At 40.9% G+C, this 20,438-nt stretch overlaps 1 protein-coding gene and 2 long non-coding RNA genes across 9 annotated transcripts in view; 1 reads left to right on the forward strand and 2 right to left on the reverse strand.

Moving 5' to 3' along the window:
- The window catches only part of myo9aa (myosin IXAa), a 93,075-nt gene that overhangs the window by 31,839 nt on the left and 40,798 nt on the right, over nucleotides 1-20,438 (reverse strand). For 5 of the 6 annotated variants that reach the window (XM_077518944.1, XM_077518946.1, XM_077518942.1 and 2 more), the window contains exons 6-14: nucleotides 19,082-19,135; nucleotides 8,348-8,445; nucleotides 7,174-7,300; nucleotides 6,294-6,383; nucleotides 4,542-4,658; nucleotides 4,162-4,296; nucleotides 2,471-2,592; nucleotides 1,227-1,368; nucleotides 487-682 (exon numbers count right to left, since the gene is read on the reverse strand). In XM_077518944.1, the coding sequence (XP_077375070.1) occupies nucleotides 487-682; nucleotides 1,227-1,368; nucleotides 2,471-2,592; nucleotides 4,162-4,296; nucleotides 4,542-4,658; nucleotides 6,294-6,383; nucleotides 7,174-7,300; nucleotides 8,348-8,445; nucleotides 19,082-19,135 (1,081 nt within the window). The remainder of the gene's footprint in view (nucleotides 1-486; nucleotides 683-1,226; nucleotides 1,369-2,470; nucleotides 2,593-4,161; nucleotides 4,297-4,541; nucleotides 4,659-6,293; nucleotides 6,384-7,173; nucleotides 7,301-8,347; nucleotides 8,446-19,081; nucleotides 19,136-20,438) is intronic. The other variant, XM_077518943.1, reaches the window with a different exon arrangement.
- Nucleotides 10,932-12,299, forward strand: LOC144017410 (uncharacterized). Of its 2 annotated transcripts, XR_013283183.1 has the most exons (3): nucleotides 10,932-11,343; nucleotides 11,711-11,797; nucleotides 11,879-12,299. It is a non-coding gene; the product is annotated as an uncharacterized LOC144017410 (long non-coding RNA). The 2 variants fall into 2 exon arrangements; XR_013283182.1 differs by having other exon boundaries at nucleotides 10,932-11,797.
- LOC144017409 (uncharacterized) lies at nucleotides 15,710-19,045 on the reverse strand. Its single transcript, XR_013283181.1, has 3 exons — nucleotides 17,325-19,045; nucleotides 16,630-16,877; nucleotides 15,710-16,357 (listed from the first exon to the last, which is right to left on the reverse strand). It is a non-coding gene; the product is annotated as an uncharacterized LOC144017409 (long non-coding RNA).

Genomic DNA, 20,438 nt, shown 5'->3' on the forward strand with positions numbered 1-20,438 from the left:
GAACGGCTGAAGTAAATACATGGCAGCCAAAAGATTACAGAACAGAGCACAAAAACTAAGAAACAGCAGTTGGAGAAGCATCAAATATGTCATGATGCGACAAAAGCCACCTACAATGAACAAACTGTACATAATTTATTGTGGTATGTATGGCATTTGTTGGCTTTAAAACACTTTCTCTTCGGCTAGGGAATTTGTTTATAACAGACCCTCGTTTGCTGAAAAAGATTCACAAACAGCGCTCAAGAGTTTTACCCTTACAGTATATTCTATTATTTGGTAACTAGTAACTATTATGATTAAATACTCGTTTATTTCTCTATACTTTGAATGCCCCTTACCAATATAGATTTTTTTTTTTTTCAAATGTGTCTCCAGACACCTGATTTTCAATAGACTCATAACTGGGTCTAATTGTGCCAAACTAAAAGGTTTGGGCATTGTTTATAGATATCCATCTGTTCTAAGACTTTAGTTTGCACTCACCAGCCCTCTTGGGGGTGTGCCTCTTCCCAGCCTGTCTGAAAGCCACCAGGGCCCTGAAGTACGCCCGGAGTACCGCCCAGCGGAAGGTGGCCGACGGATCGATGCCGATCAAACTGCAGATGAAGGCATTCTTGCTGCTCTTCAGCAGCGCCACAATGTCTGGTCGCATGTGGTCGGTGTTTTTCTCCCTGAAATCCTGTGTCAAAGACAAAGAGAGACAAATTCTTTGCAAATAGTTTTGTAAGGTCTACAAGATTGCCACCACATATTCAAATCTAAGAATGGATTATTTCCCAGTCGGCCTACTCTATATCACAACAATGGATTAATACTAGCTGCAGTTCATGAGTAACTGGAGAAATACAAAAATAGATGGGCACAATAGGTGAAATCATTTACAGTTAGTTGTTCGTGACAATGTTGCATACTATGCCACTTGCTGTCGAAAGCAAATGACATCATTATTGCGCAGGGCTGAGGTAGCAACCAATCATGACTCAGCTTCACAAAAGAGGTGAGCCGTGATTGGTTGTTACCGGTGCCATGAGCAACTGTAGTCAAAAGCAAGTGGCAAAATGACCGTCCCTAGAGATCGATAAAAGCCGGTGGATTTTGCATATTAACTCATATTCTACAAATCAGAATACCGCATTTAGGCTTGTGGGGCTTCATAGAACATATTTTAAGAAAATGTTTGAGTTGAATGTATTGTCCAATCATGAACTGAGATTAAAACTGACCTTGACACCATATTTGACCTTGCCAGCATAGTGCCGGATAATGAAGGCGGGCTCCATGACAGCAGGGAACTCGATGTACCTATTCCCCTCATGCTGCCGCTTGAATTTATCCAACAACGTCTGGTTGGTGGCTTGTGGGAAGCTGAAATCAAAGACAAGTTTTTAACACGCAACTATCTTGGCAAAGGGCACAATGGCTTTTGACATCTGCACTCCAAATGAAAGCATCTTGAGGGAGGAGCTCTGCAAAGAAAACAGCGTTTAAAGCCACGTCGCAAACACACGCTTGGAAAAACAAACTGGCAACAGTCAACTCATTCCTGACATGTTCATCTCAGTTTAAAATGATAATATAACATCTTTACAGTACAACAAGGCGCCGCTACCACCAATCACTATTTTTCAGACGAGTTGAAACGATTTGATCTTTAACCAGTTCGACATGTTATCTTCTGACACTGCAGTCATTTCATGTCAATTGGAACTCATACGGTCTCTTGCTCCCTTTCTTATCAAGAGCCAGAACTGCTGCGGAAAATCAACAGATTACAGGAAGAGCGGGGGAATGAGACACCAGGGGTTTTGAAATCTGAGCTCAATCAAAACAACACGGACGCAATGCTTTGCAGCTTTTTCAAGCTGGAGGAACTTCAGTGTCCAGATTGCGGGTCGCAATACAGTCCCAGCAGACAAAACTGAGGATGATACCGGAAAATGATACAGACGTCACTGATGAGTGGTATTGACTCACAAGCTCTGTTCTACTTCACAAAGATATTTAATAGAGTTAAGATCAGGGCTCTCGGGTCTGTCCACATCAAACTCACTCAACCACTCCTTTAAGAATCTTGCATTTTGAAAAGAGGCACAGTGATACAGGAACAGAAAAGGGCCTTCCCTAAACTGTTTCCACATAGATGGAAGTATACAATTGTCCCAAAAAGATTTATGGTGCTATAGGGTGAGGCACTAAAGCATTATTCAATACTTTATTAACTGTCAAAATGTGTTAGGTAGTGGTGTGCAGCACACTTGTTTATAAGATTAGAGCTTCAGAAGGAGTGCATTTTTTATCATGTGAATAATTGCTAAGCAAAATGTTTCCCCGTTTCTGAATGCAACATTGTGGAAATAAATACAAATATATATTTTTTTAATTGATGAGATTTGTTATTCCCCACATGAAAAAAACACAACACAACAAAACAATATTTTCCAAATAACTAAACAGCGGACTGACTCACTTGCACTCTTCATCCAAGAGGTGGAACAAAGCTGTGGGCTTCTTGCTGATGAGATTGATGCAACCCGTATTGTCAATGTAGTCGATCGTTCTCCAGCTGATGCCCTCCGCCCTGTACTCCTCCTACAGGGAACACAAACAGTAGGCTCAGCACTCAACGAAAATATTCTTACAAAAAACTCAAGGTACCGCAGGCAATTTTGCTTTCAAATATTGCTTCCCTGTGCATGTTATTTTTCCTGTGTCCATGGGAAAGAGCTTTGGTCAATAAAGACTTAATCTAGTGGATGTTTAATGAAAATCCCGGCAGTCTATTACTCTAGCATTTACTAAAATATTTAAGATACTCCTTACTACTGTAGAAATAATTATTTTCTCTTTGAGGACAATTAGTAGGGATTATTATGATTTGGTAAAGTCATTATGTATCATATCATCCTGTCATGGGGCAAAAAAAAAAAAAAAGTGAACCTCATTTATTTCAGACCTCCCCAAAGTCTGTGATATGGAGAGACAAACTCATAAGATTTAAATAAATAAATAAATAAGTTAAACACAAAAAATGTAAGGAAATCCTGTACTTATTGTAGTTCACATACATGTGTCACAAACACGCTCCTGCTCAAGTGTGATTATTGAGCAAATTTAATGAGTTTGACTGTTCTCCTGGGAATTAATAATTGGTTGACTATGGCTCTCCTTCCCCAAAGGCACTGGCATTGACTACAATAAGTATACTATTTAAAAAAATAAATAAATAAAATGGAGGACAACATATAAATAAGAATTTTTAACACAAGTTAAATATCGCTGGAGTTGGAACCTTGTATCTCCAAATTCGTCACTGTTCAGGAGAGCCCAAAAACGACAATTTTTCCACCATTAACATTGCATCATAAAAAGGGAACAAGCCATTTTCAACACTTTAGATTGGTTCTCAATTTTCCTAATCGCTGAATACCGTAATTCATAAAATGTCACCCCCAGGTGTGGACTGACCAAAAGCATAGATTTGACTTAAGAGGTTTTGGCCCTCTGCCAGCTGTCCATTACTAATTTCCAACTGTTGCCCTTTTAGATATACAGAGGAATTTAATAAATACTAACAAAGTTTCTACACTAGCTTTGACGTGGCTAAAAGGGAGAAATCATTAATGGGCCTGACTACACAAGTACATGTGGATTGTGACCACTCGTGGAAACAATAAAAATACTAGGATTGAGACAAAAAACATCCACTTAAGGTGTCTATAGTCTCCCCAATGGGCAAGACATCCTATGACAATAAATACATGAATTGACTGACGCATAACAATTTTTTATTTTTTTTATACTCTGTGCGTAAGATGGGCACTGACTCATCTTCTTTGTTATGACTACCTCATTGACATAGTGATCTTTTGACTCATCCAACAAGCAAATACATACAAGCATCAAACTCATTTATGAGAGTCCCTAAATGACAATTTACATGATCAACTATTCGGGTGAGAAAGGGGCCAGTGGTGGTAACCCATGAAACTTATTTGACATAAATCGGCACAGGACACAAGAAACAAAGTTCACCTAAAACTGAAAGCCTACTATGCTATGGAGCAAATCTGGTTTCCTCTACAAATAAGGAAGAGATTATAGTCAACGCTGAAGAAGGCATTTCATTAAAATTCAGCAGGGTCTTAATGGCGTGCTCACCTGTTCCAGTTTGAAGGTGTGCTGATTGAAGTAATGCTGGAGACGCTCATTGGCAAAGTTGATGCAGAACTGCTCAAAGCTGTTGTTCTCATAGTCCTCAAAACCAAAAATGTCCAACACTCCAATAGATAGGATCTATGAGACCATAAAATGGTTGTTTGGATTCATTTAGCAACTGAAATTCATCAAATCATCTGAAAAAACAGTTACTTCCATCTATGCATCTGTTTTCTATCGAGGAGCTGGAACAGGAGACAGGGTACACCCGCCACTGGTCGACAACCAATCCCATCACATCACACTCATTTCAGGCCCAACTCTGCCTATATTTATCATGTGCTGATATGCTGGTATCCATCTCTCACTCTCGAGTTCGCTACCTTGGTGGGTTCATCCAGATCCTTGATGTTGAGCAGAGCATGGTTGATTCTGAAGACAATCCAGTCAAAGAGCGCACTGTACAGCGACTTTGCCATGGAGTCTCGAACTGTACCCGCCTACAAGTACAAACACATACATATAGTAACGTATAGAAATGTTCAAGGCTTTGACTTATTCGAGGCCACTTTAATATTCTTTTAGGGTTTAAACCGCTTCATGCTTATATGCTGTTTTTATTTATAACTATGTCTTCTTTCTTTTCTTTTTTTTTTGGACTACATCAAATGGTGAAATAAAAACACACAAACACAAAGTGCAGACAAATAGTGCTTGCATGCCAAATGAAATGACAATATCTGAATATTATATGTATACTATGTACAGCTCAATACTTTATGTAACTTGTGAAAATATCTCAACAAACTGTTGAAACAAACTTGGGTGGATCAAGGTTTCATAAACAGTGAGGTCATTTAATGAAAGGCCTCTTGTCAAATTATTGAAGAAAAACAATCTAATTTACTTTTCTGATGGAAAGCTTTGACCTTTCAGAAGTAAAGGTGAGATGGTCTTCAAAAAGAAAACTTTAGATTGGTGACTCAAAGCTCCCCACCCCCCAAAGTAATCAACACATAAGATATCCTTCGAAAGCCTTCATCCAAAAATCCAAATCATGAATCAACAACATCAATTTAAAGCTGTACAAACGGTCTCTCCCTCTCTCTTTCTCTAATCAGTTATAACCTTTTCATTATTTAGAGGAAGTCAGACTCAAAACATTCCAAATTGGAACAACTTCGTAACCCTGACCAAATAAGGAAACCTCTTCGAGAATTTCTCTGATATATTTGAGGTTTTAACACGTATACATTTATTTAACAGGCAACCACATTGTTGCATTATTGAGCAGTATTTACTGTATGATGAGACCACCCAGTGTGCAGCAAAAACAATCACAAGAGGCCCCAAACATCATTGGGAGGTTGTGACTGTAATGATGGGAATTTGTAAAACACGGTGCCTCAATGTTGGGACCCTTTCATTGGAATGCTAATAACATTTGTTTTGGCAACCTATTAATTAACTCCCATTGAAGAATGTGTTGAAGGAAGGGTGACTTACACTGCTGAAATACCAAATAATGATTAAGGTGGTGTTAGGAGTCTATGGGCTGGATGTGTTTATTTACAACAGGAAGATAAGAGTATGTTACACTATGCAACTATGGACTGGTGCTATTTTGGCAGTTACCAATGTTGCAAATTTAAGACAACTCAAGCATAAATCTTACGTTGGGTGGTGATCTAATCCATTTATTAAGCCATGTATATCCATGTTGTCCTTTCCCTCATTCAGATGGCTCTCATCTACAGACCATGACTTTTGTTTGTTTGCTAAGCAGAGTTCCCAATGAAAACTGTACAACGGCTTGAAATGCCTTCCCGTCTCTAAACACACTAAGACTGTGTGCATGCACTCTCGAGTGTCTGTTCGTCTGCGGTCATAGCCTGGTGGTGCAGTACTAAGCGTGCAAGAGGAGATCCGGTATGGCTTCAAGTTGTCCTGTAAACATGGACAGGTCAGCCTGAAGAGCCGAAGCCGTTATTGAGACACACTATACACCAAGACACTCATCTTTAGCATATGGACGTGCTTTAACCACAATCAGCGTCAAGTCATCTGTCCAATCTGTACACACATAGCTGACCGTAATATTTATTTCAGGGTGATCCAAATGGAGAATTCCTCACCTCTGCCAGTTTGTAAGGGACTATCAGCTTTTCACCCACAGTGATCGTCTTCCGTGTTGTCAGAGCTTCAATCAGCATCTCCTCTTTGACCTGACCATGACATGAGAAAATACAATCATCCAATCTGCTTCAAGCCACAATTTGCAATAATAAATCTATGATCATCACAGAGATTTTGATGTAATTCAGTTATTAAATGAAATGCCAACATTTATCCAGGCTTATTTAGGTGCAGGATGACTAAATCTTTCAAATCACTGTCACTCTGAAGTCCTATAAACAATACTGTTGGCATGGATTCATGTTATTACTTTCAATAAAGATGGACAGTCATGATTAATCTGAACAATAACTCAATTATCTAATGCTCCACAAACAAAGTTATCCACTGTTCAGATCACATCCAATAGAGCAAAAAAAACAGGATAGAAAATAAGGATCTCATATGTATTTAAAACTACTGCACACTCCCAGGTAATTAAAGAAACTTTGGGTGGAGAGTAACAGCAATAGACTGACTGAATGAACAATGAAGGATTATCAATTAGTTATCTTAAAACAATGACCAAAACATATTATTCATGTCTAAATGGTGGACACCAGGAAGACACACAGTACTGTTTACAATGAGATTCCATCTTTTCCCTACAAAAAGTAATGAAGAAAACCATCTTGCTTCACTTGGGTTCAGCATCATCCTTAAATCTTGGTGCTGGGATAAGCAATTCTTCTAATTGTTTACTTTCGACCTTTTGGCAAAAACCCATGCTGCAGATGGTAATTCCACTTTGTCAGTATTCATGCTGATTATTCTAAGCAGACAGTGAGAGAGTACAAGTGGAAACCCTGCTGAGTGCTTGCACAACATGATCTAGTGTACCTGAAGGAGTTCTGAAACCACCGGCAACACCTCTGGGTTACAGATGTCAATCGAGTCATCCCTGTAGGTTTTCCTCTTGTAGCGGATATTGCCCAGATGGAGGATGGCTGATAGCAACGAGAAGATCCTAAAAGAAAAGTTGGTGTGGTTTAATAAATAACACTGGATATGTACTGTCCAATGTAAATTGTATTGATGAGTGGATCTTTTAGTGAGTGGAACTGAAAATAACGAAAATAATGTGCTTGTTGAAGTGCGCACGTCATCCTGCAAGTGGGCACGTGGCAGTATTCAGAAACAATCAATCAAATTTAAACTCAAGTTAAATGGGAGTCAGAACAAAGCTGCGACCATTATAACTATTCTTGTAGGCTTTGTCTGACATATTGTTTTTTTAATTAGCATATTATACACATTATATGCATTTTTACTGTATTGCCACACACACTGATACATATCTACAGTAGTACACACACACATATATACTGTATATTAGAAGTGCAACGATTAATAGATCACATCTGCGCGCACACAGTACATATAACATGCACATAAACAAATCACCACAAAGCCTGGACAGCAAACAGCTACATGGATTTTGCATCATTGAAAACAATGGGAAGTACTGTATATGGAATATATTTGGCTTTTTGGTTGGTTGGTTTTTTTGTTTGTTTGTTTGTTTGTTTGGATAAAAATGACATTATGTAGTCATATTCAATATTTGTAATACATGCTGGAAAAAATAAACACAACTGAATACAATGCAAATAATTAATTAGAACAGACTGCCAAAACACCGTTAATCCCCCCACCCCCACCCCCCCGTGTTCTCTTCAATTGGTGCAAGTGGAACTTTTATTATTGACTATTGCCATGACATTTTTCCAAAACTGTTGCTCTAAGTAATTTTCTGTTTTATTGTACCATCTCTTCAGCAACCTGCCATCACAATCAACATTTGTTTTTCGTGTTTTTTGTTTTGTTTTTTAAATTTGAAGATTACGATTTACCTGTAACTTTATAACAATCGAAACACATGCAAGCTGTTTTGCTATAATGTTGATGATGTTGGACTTTTTGTGGCAAATCAGTACCAGTTGAGTCATTATTGACATGCATTCCATGCATGTTACAACTAGTCTGCATGGTTGGCTGTGTGTCCGTCACTCACTGTTTTCGCGTGGAAGGAAGAAAGCCCACCATCTCCATCCCCAGCTGAAGCCTCTCAAAGTCGTGCTTCAAATCCTCTCCTTCAACTGTGAAGCAGTCCTGCAAAATGTGGAAACCGGGAGTCATCACTCTCACTGACACTACGTCAAATGGCAACTTGCGATGAAGTGGAGAAGCACTTACTGATACTGTTGAAATAAACAGCACATAAATGTTTTTGTGTTTACAGTCTCTTGCTAAGATGTTTAAAAAGCGGACTTTTGTTTAGACTGGAGAGTGAAGGAGAAAACGGTGGCCTGAAGCATAATCAGGATTCAGGAAGCAAACAAAAGAGCAACTCTACGGTCTGATTTGCGGAACAGCAAATGGAGTGGAGATGATGCCAGTTTTCCTGTGGAGCATGCTCACAAGATGGATGACAACAACTGAGAGGAACGTTGACTGGCTGTAATATTAGTAAGACCATTTAAAATAACTCCAATTTCACTTGATGACAAATGTTTATCCAAATTAAATTGATTTTTAACTACGTAAGTTACTGACCTAAGTAAACTCACTATTCTATTCTGTAAATTGTAGGTAGGTTTGATTAACAGTATCAGAAAGGGATGTAATAATTTGTTCATATGCTGTTCCTCTCATGAAACAAATTCAGGTTTGTATGATGCAGTAAAGTCTACGTAACACCGCAAACTGCATGTACTAGGGCTGCTCGATTATAGAAAAAATGATACCGTAATAATTATTTTGGCAATACTTGAAATCACAATTAGTATTAGTAATCACAATTATAGTATTTTTTGGTTCAAAACAATAAATGTTTAAGCATTTAAAAATATTAAGACCAATTAAAAAAAATTTGAAAAACTATAATTATGTAAGTTCCTTTTGGACCAAACAGAATTTAATTTAAAATTTGAAGTTGGAGTGCAGCATGAACACTGTACAGTAGGACGTGTTTTTATACAAAACAAGAAAATGTTTAAACGTTTAAAAAAATAAAATAAAATTCTTTGAAACACTAATTATGCAAGTTTCCTTTGGATGAAACAAAATTTATTAAATTAGTTATTTTAAAATTTAAAAAAAAAGGTACAAATGTATAAATTTAAATAACTCAAAAGTTTGTAGTAATCTTTTATTATGCAGATTTTGTAATTGTGGCGTGTAATAATTGAAATTGTAATTGTATTTCGATTAATTGCACACCCTAGCATTGTACAACCCCTAGCAAAAAGTATGGAATCAGCAGTCTTGGACGAGCACTCACTCAGATGTTTTATTCTGTAGATCAAACTCAGATAAAAAGCATGAAACAGTCGTAAGGTCATTCCAAAGTGCAACATCTTGGCTTTCAGAAACACTAAAAGAAATGAAGAAAAGACATTGTGCTGGTGAGTAAATGTTACATTTATAGAGCAAGTGCAGGGAAATAAATGTGGAATCACTCCATTTTGAGCAGAAAATAAGGACAAACTCAGTCAATTTCCTTTCCTTAATTGGGCACCTGCCTCAAATTACACCTGCTTGTTAGTCGGGCAGTTAAAAACAGCGCAGTTATAACACCTTGGAGGGCTGCTGGACTAAGTGGTTTGGCAAGAATCATGGCTCCAACAAGAGAGATGTCTCTTGAGACCAAAGATGGGATTATCAAACTTCTTGAAGAAGGTAACTACACGTATGGTTGCCAAAGATGTGGGCTGTTCACAGTCAGCTGTATCGAAGATCTGGACCAAGTACAAACAGCATGGGAAGGTTGTTAAAGTCAAGCGTACCGGTAGACCAAGGAAGACATCTAAGCGTCAAGACAAACAACTAAACTATTGCTTTTTCTTTGTCTGTTTTTCATGATTCCATATTTTATCCTCAGAATGGAGTGATTCCATATTTATTTCCCTGCACTTTCTCGATAAAAGTAACATTTACTGACCAGCACAATGTTTTGTCTTCATTTCTTTTAGTGTTTCTGAAAGCCAAGATGCTGCACTTTGGAATGACCTTACGACTGTTTCATGCTTTTTATCTGAGTTTGATCTCCAGAATAAAACGTCTGAGTGAGTGCTCGTCCAAGACTGGTGATTCCATACTTTATGCTAAGGGTTGTACAATGCAAATACAATTAAATTCCTCTGACAATTTATTTGTGACTGAAGACTGAACTGCAATGCAGCTGTTTGACTGTAGTTTAACATTGTGGCCTGTGAGTATACACAATTTATACATTGACTCCCACTCCAAACCCCTCTTTGCTTCATGGTTCATTCCACTATGGCTGATATATATATCACATTCCAAGGCGTAGGAATCGCAAACACTCTGAACTTGAGACTCACCATAAGTTATTACGCCTCCTTCCTTCATCACTATGCTGACAACAACAAAGTCTGACCAGGATAGTCACTGATAATGACTTGTGACATCCAGTAAAGACAAACATAATATTCAATATGGTTTATTCTTATTAGAATCGTGGGTGAGCTGTGGCCTGCCCCTGCTGACGAAGCGCTCGAGGCAGGGTCCACCCTAGATTGGTGGTCAGCCAAACAAAGGGCACATACACATTCACATTCACACCTGGACAATAGGTCGCTTGCACATCGTAATGCATCATGGGAGTTTTTCCTTCGGGCGCCATATTGGGTGTCCGCCGGTTCACAAGGTACACTCGCGAGTTACACGGTAGAGCTTATCAACCTGATGTAATTTTCGCAGTATTTTCACGATTTACCGGAAGATCAAAAACAACGATACAGGCAGAAGGTGTCTCTGTGTGGCGGGATTGATCCTAATTACGTCCTGACCAAGGGTGATTTTTTTTTTGACGGAGAAAGCTTGCTGGCCAAATGTGACATCTCTGGACATTTTTCACTACCTCGGGTTGACAACATGCTCCATAACACGCCAACAAATCCCTGGAGGCTTACAATTATTTTGTAAGCGGGTGGATACAGAGTGTAAACTTTAACATCGCATCAGAAGAAACTGTTGCTGTTGCACGTAAGTAAACCACATGGTGTTGGTAATTCTGCACACAAAAATGTTGATTTGTTCTCAGGCTTCCTGTTATCATTGTGTTTACATGCACAGCTGGCTTTACCTGATGTGGTTTTTCTAATAATTTTATAACAGGCAAATATGGCAGAGCGTATAAGAATAAAAAGTAACTGCACAGCCTCCCCGTGGCTTAATTAAATTTAATGCTACCCTTTCACTAGTTACATGTTACTTAATCAACTTATTCTAAATGGTTAAGGTTAACCACTCTCAGAGGACGTATTTTTAGTTTCAGTTTCCAGTACAATAAAACGTGTTCATGGTAACTACTGAGCATACTGACAGCTTTTCTTATGATCTCACGGTTAAGGAGGCTGTCACAACACCCAATTTCTGTCTGGTGCCCGATGGCAACAATTCCCATCACTTGTCACGACAACACCAATAGTATTACCAGGTATGTATGGCTTTACTTTTTGTAGTTTCTTATTTAATTCTATGTTTCATATTTTCATTACAATGTTTGTAATATTTTCAGATTCAGGCACAGATGAGTTTAACTGGACGGACTTCTGCGACTTTGTGGTGTGGACAAAGTGTGATTGAGCGAGTCCACCCAGATCGCTCGTTTTGGCCAGTTGGAAAAGCCAGAGGTTTTTTTTCCCAAAATCCCCTCCTTACCTGAACTGCTCGGGAGAGCATTTACTAGATCAGCAGTGGACTTCCAGTGTTCCTGCTCAGCCGCTGTCACCTACCACTTGCTCATGTACTTCAAAGATGCGGAATAAAGTAGTTTTTTGTGCTGCAGCAGATTGTAAAATCAAATGATATCACTTGAAGTGTGCCAATCTAGACTGCCAAAAGGACAGTGGTTTTGTGACAAGTGTGAAACAAGGATTATTGGGAAAACTGTAACACAGTACTGGTACTTGTCTTACATTAAACAAATTTAAAAGAGAGCAACTTTTTCCTCTGTACATAGCATAATGAAAGTCATTGCGTACCCCATCAACATTACATCATACCGTCATCAGGATGGTAGGCACCTGTGCTAAAATAAACTACATTAATTAACAGTTCAATTTTTAACCCTGAAATGACTAGATTATAGTGTAGGACTAGATGATAATATCCCTCTATCGCATACCTAAGACTCTGTGGGATAATCATGTGAGTGACGGCACCCTATGGGTTGTCAAGTGGGCACCCTCCTTCCTCAATGTTTCGCTGATAGGCCCACGACATCTCCAGAGGGTTCAGCAGTGATTCCCAGCGTCCCAGGATCACCCCCCGGATGCCGACTCTCACCTGATGGCCCAGCTTGTATCCTTCCTCCTTAGCCAGACCCACTGACTCCCTCTTTCTGCTGCTTTGGAGAGGTCCTTGATGGCCTGCCGATGGGCCTTCCCTCGTACTCCCACCTCTCGGAGTAGCCTTGTTGTTGAAGTTGCTACAAAACCTCTGCATCCTACTTCGACGGGGCGGATCTTTACTACCCAGCCACGTTGCTCAGCTTCGGCTGCCAGCTCTGTGTATCTCAGCTTCTTGCGCTCGTAGGCCTCCTCAACTGAACTTTCCCACGGCACCGTCAGCTCGATGATATACACGTGCTTAAGTGAGGTTGACCACAGCACGAGGTCTGGTCTCAAATTGGTCAGCGCAATTTCTGGTGGGAAGCAGAGCTTTTGGTTCAGGTCTGCCAACAATTTCCAATCACGTGCCCTGCTGAGCTGCCCCACTTCTGGTCTTAAGGGCCTGAGGGTAGCTTTACCCTCCCCTTCTCTGATGAATGGTATTGCTAGCCCACAAGCTGTAGGGGGAGGGAGCTTGTTGGTAATTGTTCGCTGATGCTCCAACACTTCTGCAAGACACCGCAACACCTGGTTGTGCCGCCAGGTGTACCGACCTTGAGTGAGACTGGTCGTGCAGCCAACCAGGATGTGCTTCAGTGTAGCAGGAGTTGAGCAGAGGGAGCAATTAGGGACTTCACCATACCACTGGTTGAGGTTTTTGGGAGTTGGCAAGACATCGTAGACAGCTTTGATAGTAAAGCTTATCCTAAATGCCTCTGTCTCCCACAGCTCCTGCCAGGAGATCTTCCTCTTCTCCACTCCCTCCCAGGTCGTCCATTGGCCTTGTCTTGCTTGTGCCACCGCTTTTGCACACCTTACCACCTCCTCTTGCTGGCGCACCTCTTGAACTACCAGCGCTCGTCTCTCGGGTGCGGTGGCCTTGCTCCACAATGGCATGACGACTCCTGCGCCAAGACCACTCCTCCCCTGCTGCACTCGTCCCACAATGTCCCTATGCTTGAGAGCTGCTTTGGCCTGTTGAGTTGCCTCTGCTGGTGTCCACTTTCTCCCAGTCGCCAAATGAGGGGCAGCCTGGGCCACGAGAGTGTCAGTTGAATCCAGCAGCGTCATCTCTAGTCTCACCTTGGCACACTTGTATTCCTCCACCAAACTGGACAAGGGCAGTTCCAAGACTCCTCTTCCATAGAGCCCTATACTGCTGAGGCATCTGGGAAGCCCAAGCCACTTCCTGGCGTATGAACTAAAGTATCTCTCCAGTTTCTCCACCTTTGAGATGGGGATTTCGTAGAGGGTCAGAGGCCAAATGAGCCGTGGTAGAAGTCCAAACTGCAGACACCAAAGCTTCAACTTCCCAGGGAGTGCAGTTTTGTCAATGATCTCCAGGCCACTGACGACATCCTTCTTAAGCTGATCTATTTGCTCAGTGTCCTTCAGGGAAGCGTCATACCACCGTCCTAAGCTCTTCACAGGCTTCTCAGAAACAGTTGGAATATCCTCATCACCAATCTGGAAGCGTTGGTGTGACAGCTTCCCCTTGACAATTGAGATGCTTCTGGATTTACTTGGCTTGATTTTCATGTGAGCATGCTCGATGTTATGTTGGAGCTTGCTCAGGAGTCGTACAGTGCAGGCCTTGGTTGTGGTGAGGATTGTGAGGTCATCCATATAGGCTCTTATAGGTGGCAACCTAAGGCCAGGTCGTAAGGACTGCCCTCCAACCACCCATCGAGATGCTCGAATGATCACTTCCATCGCCATCGTGAAGGCTAATGGGGAGATGGTGCAGCCAGCCATGATTCCTACCTCCAGATGTTGCCATGCTGTGGAATACTCTGCTGTTGTGATGCATATCTGCATGTTGTTGAAATAGGCCCTGATAAGGTCGGAGAGGGATGCTGGAACTTTAAAGTAATCGAAAGCAGTCCAAAGGAGGCTGTGAGGGACAGAACCAAATGCATTGGCCAAGTCCAGGAACACTACGTGAAGACTGGACCCTTCCTCCTTGGCAACTTTGATTTGGTGCCAGATGGTAGTGGCATGTTCCAAACAACCGGAAGAGCCCGAGATGCCTGCTTTCTGTATGGATGTATCAATCAGCTGGTTTGTTCGCAGGTACTCGGCCAACCTCTGAGCAACCGCCCTGAAGAAGATCTTCCCCTCGATATTTAGGAGGCTAATCTGACGAAATTGGCCTATCACAGAGGAGTCCTTTTCTTTGGGAATGAGTATACCTCCAGCTCTCTGCCAAGCCGTTGGAATCTCTTTCTTTTGCCATGCCACCCTCATGAGCCTCCAGAGGAAGCGAAGGACATCAGGTGCATTCTTGTAGAGTCTGTATGGTACTCCGTTTGGACCTGGAGCTGAACCGGCCCTGGCTCGTCGCACGATTTCCTTAACTTCGCTCCATTTCAGTGGGCTGGTGTCCAACTGATGTTCTGGTGGGTCAATTGGTGGCATGTCAGACGGAAGGGTAACCTCTTCATAAGGCCGGTGATCTGTACAAGCCTTTTTTAGATATTGTTCTAGGTCTGACTTTGACATTGAGAGCTGACCACTTTTCTCCTTAGCGAAGAGACTCTTCACAAATTTGAAGGGATGATGGTAGAAGCGAGTTCTTGTTTGCTCCTTCTTCCTGCGCCTCTTTAGCAGACTCTCAGCTCTCCTCAATGCCGTGAGCCTAATTCTAATTTCTTCCTGCAGTAGGTCGATACCCTCCCTTTCCTCCTCTGTGGCCTTCCTCCATTGCTTTTTTAGCAGCCTTCTTTCTCTAACCAACCGATCGATCTCACTCTGTCTCCGTGACTTAGGTGTTGGTATTTGTATGGCTCGCTTCTTATCCCCTGTTCCAAATCGCTCTGCTCCATAGGTGTAGATTAGTTCCCCTATCTTCTCCAGCTTTTTCTTATTGGAGCCTCTGAGCTTCTCCAGCATACTGTAAAGGTCAGTGTTGATCTCATTCCACATTGCCTTTTGGCAGGATTTTGGCCATCTTATCAGTGGCCTGCGCCCTACGATCTTCCTTTCTACTGCTGATCTTACTGTTCTGGGATTAACTGTGCCGGGTTCTTCCTCTTCCAAGGCAGGGATATAGATGTTCTGCAGACTGTGGATCTTGTCCTGCTGCTGAACTTCAGTCGACTGACTCGATCTACTTCTTAAGAAGTAGCTATCGATGCGTGCTCCCTGTCGCCTTGCTTTCAGACACCTCTTCAAACCCTGGTGTATATGCAGGCCTGCGGTGGTAGTGAGCTTTTCCCAGCCACAGATGCAGCGATGTAGCGCTTTTCCTGCTATGGCCGTTTTAGTCTCAGGTATGCTAATCATCATTCTCGTGGTCTGTTCCATTCCATGGTCGTTTACCGTGTGGTCCGCCGATGAGCCTTCTTCCGCCCCTGCTCTCGCAGGCTCTAGGGGTATTTTCCTCTTAGAACTACATCTAATCATTATTCACTTCATTTTTTGTGCTTTTAGAAATAATAGAGATTTATGCCATTACTTTAAGAGGGACCATATTGCACATTGAGTCAAATCCTGTCATTTGTCTTATGTATAGCTTTGTAAACAAACCCAACAATAGAATTTGTATAAACGCTGCCTTTATTAGCGCCAAACAAACAGTCGCATGTTGTCCTCCTCCAATGCTTTGATGCTCGCCTTCGTTTCCATCATGTCATTGGCAATCAAGTCGGTGTGGCATGAGATCCCTAAAGAAAAAAATAAAGAAAAAAATCACAAAAAAATACGGTACCAGTAATAGGTTTAATATAGTAAAGTAGTATAGTTTTTTTGTCAGTGTAAAAGAAATGTACACATTTTGTTGCATTTTTTAATGTATGAACATTGCTACAGGCAAATACTTATTTCTATAAACACTTCCAAATGTCTCTAAAATATAAGGTGCGTGTACACACACAAACAAACACATACATTCACTCATGCATACAATATATCATGTAATGAATTCTGAGTGGCATACCAGAGTCAATGATGTCAGCAGTACTTGAGGGTACAGGTTACTGGAGCCATCTGGCTGCATAACTGCAACAATCTCTGCCACTTCGAGTCGTCTTTTCTTTGCTTGTCTCTCCTGTGCACGTTCATATCTTGGCACCGACTGGGCTGAGACATAGATGTTGTAACTTGGGAGATGTTGTAACTTGGGACCCAACTTTAATGTTGGAGCCCAGTCGGGATGATTGGACAGAAAAACGGGCGCAGGGCGACCTGTTAAAATAAACAAATATATAAACAAATAAAATATGGAAAGACTGGTTATTTTACCGCAGTAGGGTGGCCGTGAATAAGTTCTTTAGCATGATGTGTAGGCTACCGGGGGTCTGTTTTCTTGCATCACCCCCGGGGGTCTGTTTTCTTGCATCAGCCCCTTCTGTCTCTTTTTTTTCCAAGTTTACATTTTGCCACCCAAAAACATGTTATCGGCATTAAAAGCCCAAGACTAATCAATCCAATTTCAGCAGTAAACACTTTGCACTGGCACTACTTGGGTGAAAATGTTCGATGTTAGCTTTCGGCTAACGTCCGCTAGCCAGCTTGTACTACCGAACTTGCTTGCTCATGAATCCAAAACATAAGCAACTTGCCCATATATGGGCGGTCGAAACGTTATTAATCCTCAATCCTCATGCATTAAATAAAGGTAAACAAGCTTACCGCTCACAAAGTGATGGCTGCACACACGAGCCCAAAGTAACGACTTCCCTCCGGAGTCCGCACTCCTCTGTCTCCAGGCCCTGGTTCCTAATTATTTTCGGAATTCGGAAAAAAGACCGACCATTTTCCCCCTTGGCTTTGTTCGAACAGCCAACGATGCAGCAACAATGTACCATTTTAAACGCAGAAAACAAACGTGATAGATACGTGTTAGACCGAATCGCTACGTAAATGGAGGCCACCCAGCATGGCGACTACGAGAAATCCGAGGCGGAAGTGACGACATGTGCAAGCGACCTATTAAGCTTAACATATACTGTATGCTTTTGGAATGTGGGAGGAAGCCGGAGTAGTTGGAGAAAACATGTAAACTCCACAAAGAAGGCAGAGGTAAAGATTCAAACCCAGACCATCCAAATTGCAGCCATTAGTTTCATGATGTGCAACATTCCAATTTTAACGTCCTTTCTTTTTTCTAACACACTAAAATCACACATTCGTGAGATAGTGTACAAATGTGGCTAAAGTTTTGTCAGGAAATAATTTAACTTAAGAAAAGAGAAAAGAGTGTTTTAACAACCAAGTGCTGACGTTATCCATTCTTGGGACTAGCAGCTGTGATTTTTCAATCAGATCCAGTGAGGTGTGTGTTTAGACAAATAACTCATCCCCACTTGTAAACATTCCATAGTTCACCTGCTCTCTGGTGAAGTGAACACCTTACACAAACATAAGGGTGTGTTACGCTACTTTTCGATACGCAATAAATTAGAATACCATATTTGGATGAGATCTAAAGTCAATACAGCACCTTCTTAAAGTTATGGTCGAAATGGAGATTCACATCTAAAGTCAATACAGCCTTTTAAAGTTGTGCTCGTGGAGATTCACATCTTGGGATGGCAACAAAACTGCAGAAACTAACTTTTTCTACCATGTTAAAGGAAACAATATCTCGAAGATTGTTTCCAGTCCCTGGAGAAATTTACATCATAATGAATTAAAAATGTTGTGATAGCAAATGAGTGTGCAAATAGGGTTTACCTACTAATGACGAGAATTGAGAGTAACTTTGTTTCTACATAAGGAAATGACATTTTAAAACTTTCCTATTTTGGACGAGCAGGAGCAACCTCCCTCTATTCACTCAACGTGGCTCGGTGTAATTACCTTCCTGTCTCCCAAAGTGGTAATAATAATAATAATAATAATAACAACAATGAATTTCAAGACACCCAAGGACACTTTAAAGGTAGTTACAACTTGTGTCTTCAGACTCCAAGGGAATTACTTCAATGTGGAAAACTTGTTGGTTGTGTTTTGGATTTGAAATCTACCATTGGTACCATTGCACACCGGTCCTGGACGTTGCACCAAACAAATACGTTTGTGCAGGTCAAGTTCAACGTATTTATGCAACTTAGTGAGGACCTTATTTTTGGAGTGTGGAAGAATTTACTACCAACATGCGAAAACATGACATTGTCCAAAGTCCAAAAAAAGAATTGCAGACAAGGGATCCACAGTGGTCAGGATATGACTAGACATACCAACATCATTCCAACTGGCAACAGCAGGGAAAATAAACACAGATCAAAACCCAACATAAACCAAAGCAAACCAGGAAATATCCCCCCCAAAAAAAAGTGTATGTATGTGGTGAGGGGGTGGTGGTGATATGAAGTAGGAAAGCAATGCGCAGTGGCTTCTATGGCTTCTATAACACGTTTGCGTACAACTGACACTCAGATACTGACCGCTTCACTCTCACAGTAACTGTCCCAGTGCAGTCGGTGGGTTCTCTTTGTCATCTGGAAATGTTAAGGTAGAGTTTACAGGGCATGAGGTTAGAATTAGACAGCAGCATTCCATCATGACATAATCCATTATAGACTTGAACACGTACTACACACAGGTTACTAACAATAATGAACATGCAGTTAAATATGAGAAATGGTTGGACGCCACATACACATACAGACTTTGACATACACGTACAGACATGAAATAAAAGCTATTGAACACTGGGTTTAGAGACAAAACAACAGCAGTTGTTTCCAAAGCCCACTATGAGTTTTATGACTTATTCCATACGTTTAAGTAGCTAATCGTTTCCAATTGGTTAGGTGACAGGATTTCCCCCAGTGCTTTGTAGGTCAGGTTGTTCTTGTCCCCGCCAAGCTAAGAACGAGGCGATGAATATATTGATTAAAAATCGCCGCATGTTGTCGATCGGCGTGGGAACTCCCCTCACCCATCGATGAATGCCGATTATGATTTTGTGCATGTCGTTCGCAAACCACCCACCATCCAACCAACACGACGAAAAATGACATTCGTCGTCTGCAACCCTCTGAGCGAATTTTGCTCCTAGTCCGTCCCTGGCCCCCAAGCTAAGCAGGTTTTCTGGGGGAAACCCTGGATGATATGAAAATAAAAGCTTGAAACTTGCTGGGTTTTCACCACTTCCCTTTGAAATGACAACACATTTATATCACAATTAGCCTCTCATTTAATCAAAACACGAACCCAATGCTTAGAATGAAGTTGAGATTGCGGTTGCAAATTAACCGCTGATGCCATTAGAGATTGCCAACTAGGGGTGTAAAAAAAAAAATCGATTCGGCGATATATCGCGATACTACATCGCACGATTCTCGAATCGATTAAAAAAAAAACGATTTTTATTTTTATTTTTTTAAGAGCTCAGAATTGTTCATTCGGTAGTCTTACCGATTCAACGTCTTATCATCATTGCCTTTTTTTTTTTTTTTTTTTTTTTTTTTTGTGTGTGTGAATCGATTTTTAAACTTCCATTTTTAATGGAAAAATATTCAACAAAACGTCTGACTTCGGGTTAGGATTCACACCTTGAGCATGGAAGAATGTTATATGAACGGAACATTAAGCCTTAATATTTTATTTTAATGCTGTTCAAACATGAAACAGATTACAACCTCTATAAGACTGAAATTTCAGATAAATAAATAATACATTTTCATATAAATCTTACACTCTACAAGCTTACTGATTAGTATTTTCTAAATTTGAATGAAAAAAAATCGCAACAATCGACTTATAAATTCGTATCGGGATTAATCGGTATCGAATCGA

The sequence above is a fragment of the Festucalex cinctus genome, chromosome 4 (genome assembly GCF_051991245.1).
Source record: "Festucalex cinctus isolate MCC-2025b chromosome 4, RoL_Fcin_1.0, whole genome shotgun sequence".
Lineage (NCBI taxonomy): Eukaryota > Metazoa > Chordata > Actinopteri > Syngnathiformes > Syngnathidae > Festucalex > Festucalex cinctus.